Source organism: Nematolebias whitei, chromosome 16, assembly GCF_014905685.2.
Source record: "Nematolebias whitei isolate Nwh7 chromosome 16, NemWhi1, whole genome shotgun sequence".
NCBI classification, from domain to species: domain Eukaryota; kingdom Metazoa; phylum Chordata; class Actinopteri; order Cyprinodontiformes; family Rivulidae; genus Nematolebias; species Nematolebias whitei.
Window position 1 is genome coordinate 23,948,448 of NC_056513.1, and position 12,589 is coordinate 23,961,036.

Genomic DNA, 12,589 nt, shown 5'->3' on the forward strand with positions numbered 1-12,589 from the left:
AGGGAAAAAAAATGTATAAAAAATAACCAGTGAAGAAGACACAAAAGAAAAAGTTTTATGCTCCCCACAGTAAATATTGTTCGAAGACAAAATGTATTTCAGCCTTGCACAATAAAAAATTTGCTCCAAATACAAATAAATGTCTGGATAAAACCCTCCAAGGTGCCACTGAAGAGATAAATTAAGAATTTTTGAAGTAGAACTCAGTATTTTACCCAACAATGTACTCATTCTTCACAATACATCACTTAATCTAGATGTCAGAGCTGTTAAAAAAAAAAAATTGAATTAGTAACAAAAAAAAACTTAAACTAAACCCAAGTTCTATCGGTGCACCTGGGTATTAGATGTCAAAGAATTTCAGACTGTGGTTTGTCGGCTGAAGAGGTCAAGGGTCACGGCGGCGAGGAAGGCTGGGATGCTCTTCTGGTGATGCAGATGGAGGGCCACCATCTCTCCAAGAGTTTTGGAGAACTCCGTTTCCATAAGTTGCATGGATCCATTCGAGCCCTGCATCAGATGCCAAAAGCAAAACATCCAACAATTACACATCAGTTTTCCAACAACTTTTGAAGAGAAGCGAGATTACTTGAAGTTGCTCTCGTCTGAAGGGAATTGTCAAGTGTGCATCAGTGTTTGCTGTGTGTGTACACGATCACAGCAGGAGGGAGGGCGTCTAAACCTGTGTGGATTAATTAAAAGGAATGAGGAGCAGCTCGGGGCGATGGAGTGAAGGAGAAAGGGATGAGGGAAATGGGATAAAGTAATTAAAGCAATGCAGGGAGAGAAGGAGGTAGCGAGGAGCAGAGTCCCATGACATGCTGAGGAGATATTGAGACGTCGGAGAAATGTCCTGTCGGTGTTTGTCAGAGACACGGATCTTTAATCAGGTGGACAGCAGGTCATGAGAAAATACCGAGGAAGGCAGTCCCAAGACGCTTTTGGACTTAAAAAATAAACATAATATAAAAACACATTTTACATTATGGTTATAAAATTGCTCAGACTTTAACTAAAAGAAGTAAAAGTGAGAGCCCAGTGGCGCATTGTCACAAATCTCTTCTGGGTGGAAGGACAGGTTCCTGAACTAATGGCATTTAAAGCTGACTGCACAATGTTTAACTGGGGATGGAAATGTGGTATGGGAAGTGCTTAAGAGGCACAGACCGCACAGTTTTCTGTCTTTTTATGCAAAATGCACAAAAACTGAGATATAACACTGTTTTACAGTTAAAGGCAGTGAGAGGGAAACTCAACTTTGAAGGACACTTTTAGGTTTTTTTTTTGTTTTTTTTCCAGTGATTATATCAAATAAGACTTATAGCCTAATATATATATATATATATATATATATATGAAAATTCCCAAGTTAAAAAAATTAAACATACAACTCACCAAAGTTCATGCTTAATAATCCAGGTATAAAATCCAACAGTGTTCAGTCAGGTCATATGGATGGTTTCCTTCTTTGCCGAGACGTTTTGTCTTTCATCCAAAGGACTTCCTCAGTTGACGAGGGAGAGGGCAGTCCCCAGAGGCCATCTTAGTACCAGCAAACTGTGTTTTTCCCCACTATGGAGTATGCTGCGTGTGGGAATCAGTTTTGTTTGGTGGTCTCTCGGAATGAGGAAGTCCTTTAGATGAAGGACGAAACGTCTCAGCAAAAAAAGAAACCGTCCAGATGAACTGACTGAACATTGTTGGCTAAACAAATAACTATTTAAGCCCCCAGTATACTGCCGCGTACATCCATATGCAGAGGTACGCATGTACGTACGCAGAGGTACGTGCGTACCCCCAGCGTACTCTCGGTGCAAAGCTCAAATTTTCACGACCATATACGCGTACGCGGTGCCGCACAATAAACTGCCCAGCGACGGACTGTTTTGTATGCGACACCAATGTATTAAATTCCCCTTCTTCATCTCTGATCTGGCCTTTTCTTTTGTTTTTTTGCCAAGAGGCAGTGATCTCTTCCTCCTCCGTTGATGCCATGACTGAAATGGTGAGAAATGGAGGAATTTGTCAGAAGCGAATTAAACTCAGGTCCAGCGTGACTGCAGGAGGGTCTGGAGATTTCCTGGTGGGCTGGTCTGATGTGTGGGCTGTAGAGCCAGCTCTCTCTGTTTTTTTTTTATTTTTTTAGATCTTTTTATTAACAACATATAAACACAGAACATCGCTGCGGCGGAGGCTGCCAGCGCTTGATTTTTTTTCTTTTTTCCGACCTGTCAATCAATCCAGTAGGCGTGTCAGCAAATGACCAATCGGAGACCTCAATTTGTCCCAAAGGTAAACGCCCCTCGTCTGTGAAGCTGCTCTGCTGCTGCTCTGCAGCTGCTCGGGGTGTATGCTGGAATATGTCTGAACCCTCTGCATACAGTACACGTGTACGTACGCGTAAACGGACGTACGCGGTAGTATACTGGGGCCTTTATTGTACTGGTAGCTTTTTTCGTTTACAGTTTATTCATTAAGCCCCTCTTGGCTCACGCCGATTTGTTGCCGATCATCTGACCAATATGTAGCATCATCTCCAAAGGCTCCGTGTTGTTAGCTTTGTGGAAAACAGCACACATGTCTGTTTGCACCAGTCTGGCAGCCACTATGCTCCAGTTTGGACATAAAATGGAATAATAGAATTTTAAACCAAATATTCAATTCAATTCAATTCAAAAATACGTTATTAATCCCAGAGGGAAATTAAGTGTTGTCGTAGCTCATCATCCTGGTTTCATTCAAGAGTTGTTAGATGCTCATAGCTGTGGGAAGGAAGGATCTCCTGCAGTGAATCTGAAGGATCTGGCCACAGATACTGATCCGTGCACCCAGATCCAGCTTGCTGTCAGATCCGGCAGGCCTCTTGGTCCTCCTGGGCAGCAGGACTGCCCGAATGCTGGACAGAATTCCTCCCTGAGCGATGATCACTCTTCCCAGCAGTCTGCAGAGCTCCTCGTTGCCACAGACAGACAGCTGAAGGTGCCAGAGGAAGATCCCGGTCCTCCTGATGTCACGAGTTGTTTCCCACCAGCTTCAGAATCTCTGCAGCCATGCACTCGAGCACCGCCGTCAGGTTGACAGGAATTTGTCCACGGAGCCTCTTTTTCCAACTCATTTGGGATTTGATGCTGTAGTTGAGGTATTTCAGCTTTTGAGACGTTAATCAGCTGTTCCTGGTTGTTAAAAAACACCTTGTTGCCATGGTTCGCATCATAACAAATGCCCCAAAGTAAAAAGAAGTTTCAGCTAAAATCCTTCCAGCTGCACAGCATCCGATACCAGAGGAAATAATCATCCGAAAAAAGTGATTTGCATCCAGAAAAAGAGGAATTAAAGTTTCCAAAAGCAATAACTCAGAATGAAAGTAACAGAGCTGCTCCAACATGCAGCCAACTTGAGCGGCACAATTATATATTATAAATATATAAATATTATAAATATTAACTTAGTTAAATGAGGACTTCTGTTTGTTAAATCTTTACAGTATAAACAGTTTGAGCATATAATGTTGGAAGGAGTTATTGTCTTGTCTCGTCATCACAAAGCTATAAAATAAAAAGGGGGACTGGTTACTGACAGTATATGATAACTTGTGCTACTCTAATCTCTACTGTGGGAATGCTATGACAACACTCTTCTCCATTTTAGTCCCATAAGATACACGCATGTACACATTACTCTCTCTTTGTGTTTCGGAAGATACTTAAAAGATGGTAACAAAAAAAACTTGGCATGTGTTTTAAGTCTATTGTTTCATCTAGTTTTGGAATTTTGCATGCGGGCATGGAATGCTAACATGCACCTAGAAACTTAATAAAGATATAAACACTTTTTAAAAATCGTGATACTTCTGGACCCTTTAGTGGTAAGTGTTTATAAGCAGAGAAAAGTTTTCCGTCTGAAGAAGTGCTCTGTGAAGCTGTGACGACCCTGTTAGCAATGATGCTTGTGCAAGTGACTAATATTGCAGCATTTCCTTGATTATTCCTAAGCAGTCAGATACTGTATATCCAGGGGTAAAGGTGCTTTTGTTTAAATAATTTTTTTCTTCTTGTCTTTTATTTTTTTTAATTGTATACAGTCAGGATTTTAGACAGTAAATTAAAGGAAAAGAAGGATGACATGCAACAAAGGTCTTGAGCTGGATTTGTTGTGGCTCTGTGGTAAGCGCATTAGAATATTTCTTAGTGGTATTTCTAAAATTAAGTGTGCCTGCCAGTCTTGGTGGCAATTAAGAAGAAATAACAATTAGCCCATGAAAATCACCTGAAAAAAAGCAGTCGTCCTCCAATGCAAGAGTTGGGGGTTCGAATCCACCAGCAGTCACATGCCGAAGTGTCCCTGGGCAAGACACTAAACGCCTCATTGCCTCCAATGGTGTCCCATCAGTGTATGAATGTGATAAATCACTGGTTGGTCTCTTTAGAATGATTTGTTCAATTAGCTTTGTAAAGATCTAGTAGAGTGCTGTATGAATGGGTAAATGAGGACACAGAATGTTGTGTAAAGTACTTTGAGTATCTTGATTAGATAGAAAAATGTCTATATAATTACAATCCATTTACCAGGAGTCAACATTTCATGAAAAAACGATTTAAACTGGTTGTTAATTATGTGACTAATGCTTGACTATTCACCAAGCATCCTGCACAAATATACAAAACTCACACACATAAAAAAACCTGACAGCCCTTTTTGCTTCTTTCTTACGTGTGATAATTTCACTTTGCACATACAGTATTAACTAATACAACACAAAAAGTGTTAGCAGTACAACAAAATGTTACTTATGTCACTAAAATATGCTCTGATGTAAACCAGGCCAATATAACATGATTTGTTTGGATCGATACATACAGTGGAAAGCTCCATGGTTAGTTGGAAACAACTTGGCATATTATTGCCAGTTCATGGTAATGTTAGCAGTGTGTTGCTAGCAGGTGTGGGTAGAAAAAATGTCTATTGTAAAAACAACAATATGAACTCCTGAAATTAGTGTTGTGTATTCTTGCTCAGGAAAATCCCCTTAAGATCTCAGCTCTCTTTTGCAAGGGAGGCCTGGGCCTGAAGGCAGCCTTGTGTTTTTGGATTGTGGGAGGAAACCGGAGTACCTGGAGAAAATCTGAACACTCAGAGAACATGCAAACCACGCAGAAAGACCACAGGTCCAAAACGGGGATTGAACCCAGGACCTTCTTACTGTGAGGCAACAGTGCTAACCACTAAACTGCCGTGCTGCCCTTACACAAATCTTCATCAGGCTAAATCTTCATTACACTGGCCTGAACACCATAGTGTGGCGATTCAAAGACGTTTCTCTTCTCACAAGTTTTCTCTTGACAACTTCCCACCGCTTTATCTTCCAGCTTCCTCCGTGGCTCTGCTTCCCTGATAATCCCCAGTGTGTTTCCTTCCCCCTGTGTGGTTGCCTGAAAGTTGTACCATCTCCTCAGGCTTGCTACTCTCATCACAGGTGCAGAAACAAACAAGTGTGCGCCAGGCTCCAGAGACTGATGGGGCTTCGGGAACATGGTACACATACAAAAAAAAAAAAAAGAGAGACTGCGACCAGTTACCATGGAGATCTCAGTGTCTGAAACACCTTCACGCAGAAGTCTGTCCTCGGAACAGATTGTGTGCAAGTGGGTGTGTACGAGACACAGTGGACTATTTGATACAGGCCTAAGGGAGATGAGCTAACTGTGAGGCCCCCCACAGACAGTTGGAACAGAAAACTAAGATAACAGCCTTCTTGTCTGGTGAAACACAAGTGCTCCCACACAATGTTTGATTCCGAGTAGCCAAATGTCCATGCCAACACACGCAGATGGACCGACAAAGGTTACTCAGACATGCATATGTTAAGAGACATAAAACTTGGGAAGTGACGCATTAATCCGTGAGATAAAGCCCCTTTAAGACATGAGACATGCAACATTATGACCAGTGGTCACTTTGTGCTTCCTTTAAACGTGTGTGAAAGAAGAGTTACACTGATTCTGTAATCTTAGACGTTTACACAGCATTGGACAAGAAACAATGAGTAGTATATGTCTAAAGTCCTCATTTGGAAAATATCTACTTACTGGTACATTATATTATAACATTTAATATATGTCAGTCGTGGAGAAATTTTAAAACTGGATAAAAGAAGATTCAGTTTACTTAGTTTTTTTATATAGCACCATGTCACAACAAAGTTGTCTCAGGGCACTTTACAGGAACATTCACATAGAAAAGCCAATTAGTAAAGTTTTCTATCTAAGGAAGCCAGCAGGCACGTTGACTCTTCACTTTGTCGCAGTCTCCCATCTTGAGCAAGCACAATGGCAACAGTGGAAAGGAAAAACTCCCTTGATGAAAAGATGAAAATATCACTTTTCTATATGATTACGGTTGACAAATATTTTGTTTTACTCATTAAAATTTAGTTGCATTGCCGTTTCACTACAATTGCCCTCACCAAACAGTTGTTTGACAGATCAGAAGCTTGCCTTCATGCAAAACACAAAAGCCACAAAATATACTTTTTCCTCCCTTAACATGTCATTTTGTCCTAAAAATCTATCTTTCAGCCAAATGATGTGCTGAATTATATACAAAAATAAAACCCAACAACCAATAGATAGGAGCAGTTGAAAATATTCCACATAAGAAAGTTGAAGCTTTGACACTAACATTCTCTTCATGAATCGTTTATCATTTTATTTGAATTGGACACTAAAGGAAATATATATGTGCTGAGGTGTGTATATATATATATATATATATATATATATATATATATATATATATGCATATATATTTTTATGCTGCAGCTAAACAAAGCAAATATTTTGAAAATGTTTAAAATAGTTTAATTTAAAAAAAAAAGTTACTAGGTGGAATGTGACGTCGCTCAATGCGAGTTGTGTTAAATGTTGACTCAATGTTGTGTTGAAATTTTTTTTACTTTAACGACATTTGAGTTAAAGCATGAACATTAAGTCAATGAATGAAAAGTCACGCACAAAACTGCTGTTGTCCTTTGATTTTGTTGTTATTTACCAACACGACAAAACAGATGCTAGACTGTAAAAACGCAATCAACCGTTTGGCAAAATAGTAATTAGTGAGTCTGTTCGTTTTTGGGTGCAACATGTTGTCGAGTGCAGACTGAGCAGATGATTCACCTTGGCTTGTTATCCCAGTGGGGGCAAGATTAGAAACGGTTTGTGTTATTATATCTAAATACAATCACAGGTAATAAATATATTTTTTCTAAATATTAGAAAATATTTTAGTTTCTTGTGTCTTTTTCTTTGCTAAGTGAAAACTTCAAAAATGAATCAAAGGTCACAGTAAACCTAAGCTATTCAAATGCTGACCTTATCAGCGCTTACTTGCATATTCACACTTTCATAAAGAAAATATTTCAAGCAGTACTTGACCTTTATAAATAAATCCAACAAGGTTCTGTTTACCGTTAGTTCTTCAAACATAAACAGAACTTTAATGTTGATGAAATGTCACCTAACAAAAACATACTAGAGCGATATTAGTATAAATACCAATATTACAAGTTTTAACTTTGGGGCGACATCAACCTTTTTCAACGTGAAAACTGACAATGACAGAAAACTTCCACGAGTTCACTAAAGATAATAATGGTACGACTGTGGCCGAAATCTAACATGACACAGCTGTGCACAAGTTTTTAGAAAAGATCTCAGAGAAGTATCATCTCATTCATCTCTCCATTTGTCTATCCAATTAAAGGAAATCGATACTTCCTGACTTGAGGAGGTGGGCGGGGCTTTATAGTGATCTGACCCATCTGAGGAGCTGAATACTAACTGAATGACAATTATTTTGCAGTTTTATAACTTTTACAACTAGCTAAAGAACAAAACAACAATGTAGCACAATGTACTGATATTTTTAGTAAATATACTTCATTGGTTTAATGTTTAGCTCTGAAAATCTAAATTAATTCAACGTAAGCAAAAACAGCCTTTTGCTGGTTTTCCTTCTTTACTGAAGATGCATGTTGTACAATCATTTCTCCCTTGTAAAATGAAAATTTCTTAGTTTTAGTTTTGTAAAAACTTTGATGAGAAGCATACCAAACATAGTTTAAACTTCAATATGACACCATTTAAAATAAACAAACAAAAAAGTGATAGTTAATTATTAATTTTCACATTGCTAACAGTAAAGATATATTCGTTATTATTTTTGTTTTAAATTTATTCCCCAAGAGTCAACAGTCAAGTTATAATTTTGGGATAAACAACTGTTTATAGTAATTCACAGATGTGGCAAAAGGAAATGTATATTACCTTCCTAATTATTTTTTATACAATAGTGCCATTTGTTGCTTTTTTTCCTTCAGTATTTTAAGTCTCATTTTAAAATTTTCTTTTTCTTAGGGCATGGGGAGATTTTACTGTAAGTGACACACACATATACACAAAAAAATTTAAAATGCAAACACTGAATTTCTACAACATATGTGAACTATACATGTTCGGAAATAATTTTTTAAAATGTTTTTATATATTTTTTTTTTTTTCTTTCAGCTGTTCCCTTTGTTACGGGTCGCCAAATTAATATTTACTTTGTTTTTCGTGACAACTACCACCAATGGTTAACAAGTTTAAATATATGTGTAGATCTGATAACAATTTACCACACCCTTGAAAATCATATACCTTCATATAAGAAGGTCACATTTTTCTAAAGGGCATGGAAACTTGGTGTTTGTGATGTGAAGACCTCACACCTTTGGGTCTGACAGGGTTCTATTATAAGAAGATGACACGCAGTTCAGAGATCAGCAGCTCTGTCTTTGCTCTTGAGCTCCAATTAAAGATGAGACGAAATGAAAATGTTGTTTAACTTTGCATATGTAGAGCTGTCTGTTTTAATGTTTAAACTTCCCTCTTCTGATGCCATAAAGTCATATACAATACCAACATTGACACAGCTGTCTCACAAAAAAACACCCACCCACAAATGATACTTTTACTGGATAATATAGCTGCTGATTAGTGGTGGTGGTAAGAAAACAGAAGGCAAATTAATTAAATAATCATAAATATGCAAATTAATAGCTTTCAATTTAAATGCAGATTTTGGCATTTTTCTGAATTTGACAGCCGGATGTCAGAAGGAATTATATTAAAACTAAAAAAAAACATACGACAGAGTTCTCATCAACAATGATTAAATCAACAGCAAACATATCCATATTAATATTCTAATTAGCTTTTTGATCACTGATCTTAAAGTGTCCTTCATATGTATGAGCAGCAAACTGACGAGAACAACATTTTGTCACTGGTATTATAAACACTTAAAATGAGGAATTGATTAACCTGATTTTCTGTGGCATAAATACATAAAACATTGGAAATGTTATGGTTGCTAATGTCTGACACTCCTGTGCCCTCAAATCAAAGATGTCAGGATTATTTTTTAAACTTACTTTAAATTGTAATTTACCTTCATGTAATTTTCTGATAACTTTTATTACATTAGTAAGTAAAGCTTGGAGAAATTCAATGTGTCTTCTATGTTTGTTCTGTTGGCTTTTAATAGTAATGCCCACTACTGCACAAACTACTAGATCTTGCTTTGCTTCTTACACTCAGAAAAACTTTGGGATCAAAAAGTGTACGCTGTGACAACGCTGGGACAGTTTTCTTTTAAGGAGCACATTTATGACATCAAGAAGACTTTTGTTGTTATGTACTGCGTTACCATCGAGACAAAGGACATATGTTCAGAACAATGACCTGAGGAGCGAGACCAACAAATGGGTACGCAAATGGGTACAGTGACAGCCACGCACACACAGAGGGCAAACAGGATGGAAGACTGTCAGGACAAATACGAGTCAATATTCTCTTCTGTCTCTGGACTCTTTCAGATTTATCACAGACTGTTTAAGTGCTGTATATGAAAGTTTTTCTACTTAAAATTATGTTAATTTATTCATCTGCTTCAGTTTTCCCATCAGGATTTGTATTTACAGTGACCTATCGCGGGGGTTACACGCCAGAGACCCCAGCGGTAGGTGAAAATCCATGAAGTAGCAATGTTATATTTATTTTATTATTTATATCCCGTAGGTTTAAGGGTTTATAAACCTTTTTTGGTTTTGAACCAGTTTGACATGACTGTCGACAAGGAAGAGGGCCGGCACAAGAGGAGGGGGCATGCCAAAGACACCATCTTAGCACCAACATAACTGGTTTGTTCCACTTTGGAGTAAGCTGTTTGGGGGAAGAATCAGTCTTGTGTTGTGTGTTTCCTTGACTGATGGAAGGCTTCTGGATGGAAGGTGAAACGTTTCAGCAAAACAAGAAACCGTCCAGATGACCTGACTGAAAATTGTTGGGTTGTATACCTGGATCATTAAGCATGGACTTTTTTGCTTTATAAACCCTTCCCACTCTCTTATTAACCTTTCCCACTCTCTTTATAAACACTTTATATGCTCTTAAACACTTTGGCGATGTGATAAAAATGATGATGAGATGAATGTACAGTACATACAATGTAAAAAAACTGGGTTTAAAAAACCTGCGATACAGTGAATCCATAAGAAGAGAACTGTGATATAGCGAAGAACGTCTGTACTGGGGCAGCACGGTGGCACAAATGGTAGAGCTGCTGCCTCTCAGCGAGCAGGTCCCCGGTTCAAATCCCGGTCCGGAGGCCCTTCTGGGTGGAGTTTGCATGTTCTCTCCGTGCATGCGTGGGTTTTCTCCGGGTACTCCGGTTTCCTCCCACAGACCAAAAACACGCATGTTAGGCTGATTGGTAACTCTAAATTGTCTCTAGGTGAGAGAGTGAATGGTTGTTTGTCTCGTTTGTCTCTATGTGGCCCTGTGATGGACCGGAGACCTGTCCAGGGTGTACCCCGCCCCTCGCACAGTGATTGCTGGACACGGGCACCAGTGACCACCGTGACCCAAAAGGGAAGAAGCGGGTAAAAGATAATGGATGGACGTCTGTACTGTTTTATTAGTGCTTTGATCGTGTTTATCTTCATAGCTGTCAGCAAGATATCAATGGGACATTTGTTTCCTTCAATGAGTCAATGAGTGAAATTTGGTCAGTAAAAGCTTTATTTCTTTTTCTTAAAGTATCTCACTCTGGCTGTTTTGCATTTCTTTGCATAACATAACAGATTTTTGACATTTTAAAGTGCCTTCCCATCAAAACAAAGGACTTGATTTTCTTCCATCACTCCTCTGTCAGCCCTGCTCATTGGCAGTGGCACAGGTCTACACAGCATGAGAACCAGCCTCAGGTTTGGAGAGCAGTCCATAAATCAAAGGACACTATGAGGTATGTTTTGTTACATGGGGAAAAAAAGTTAACGTAGATAGCTAATCAGCTGCCAACATGGCAGCAATTCAATGCATTAAGGCATCTAGATGTGAAGACAACTAGCTGAAGTTCAAAATGAGCATCCAAAGTAGATTTAAGTGACTTTGAACGTGGCGTAGTACAGTAGTTAGTGACAGACTGATTTACTGCTGATCTTTCAGGAACTTTCATGCACATCCGTATCTAAGGTTTACAAAGGATGGTGAACAAAATGCCAAGTTGATGTAAAAGGTCAGAGGAGAATGAACAAAGGGGTTTGAGATGACAGAAAGGCAGTATTTTACATAACCACTCATTGCAACCAAGCAGTGTATGCGATACACGGGTATACGGATGGCGATGATACAGGACATGGGCTCGTGTCACGGTCAAGACATTTGGAACATTTCATAGACACAATGAGTTGGTTCAACCTATTTTTTTGTATAATTAATACTTAAGACTTAATACTTAACATGTTTTGCTTTGATACGGTTTTATAAATTCTATAACATGTTTTTAACACAAAGCCAACTGTTGTACAAAGTTTGTTGTACATTTATTCAAATAAAAGCATAAGCGAAATTGTGAAATGTTCAATATGCTTAAAAATCTAAATAAAGTAAAAATCACATTGTACTAACCAGTGTACTTTGGTTTCTAAGCACAGTATACCCACTACAAAAATGTAGACTACTCCACTGCAACCAAGTTATGCAGAATATCATATCTGAATGCACGAAATGTCCAACCTTGAAGCTACAGCAGCTGAAGACCACACTGGGTTTCACACATGTCCGCTACAAACAGGAACCTAAAGCCACAGTTCCTACAGGATCACCAACGAAAGAAAATAAAAGATTGGAAAAACACCGGCAAGTCTTAATTCACTGGACTCCAGTGGCCTCCACAATCAAGGAGTCACAAACTAAGTTTAAAACAGTCAGGCCATCTGGACAGTTTCTTTTTTTAAAATGTCTCAATAGATCTTAGTAGTCAGAAAAGAAATAATAAGATAAAGGTTTATGCCTCTAGGTTACATAGTACATCAATGGAAATTTCCCCCATCAGCCCATGGACAGTTCTCTACCAGGTCCTCCTACAAAAAAATCAATTTGAGGACAATGCTGGCATGTTAGTGTCCGTCTCACACTGTAACTCACACACACACTTGCACAGATACACACACACACACACACACACACACACACACACACACACACACACA

General features: G+C 38.6%; 1 protein-coding gene across 1 annotated transcript in view; it reads right to left on the bottom strand.

Annotated features, from left to right (window-relative positions):
- Window positions 1–211: 211 nt before the first annotated feature.
- The window catches only part of mad1l1 (mitotic arrest deficient 1 like 1), a 94,137-nt gene continuing 81,759 nt past the window's right edge, over window positions 212–12,589 (bottom strand). The window contains exon 18 of the mRNA XM_037689806.1: window positions 212–510. Within this exon, the coding sequence (XP_037545734.1) occupies window positions 361–510 (150 nt within the window). The 3' untranslated portion in view covers window positions 212–360. The remainder of the gene's footprint in view (window positions 511–12,589) is intronic.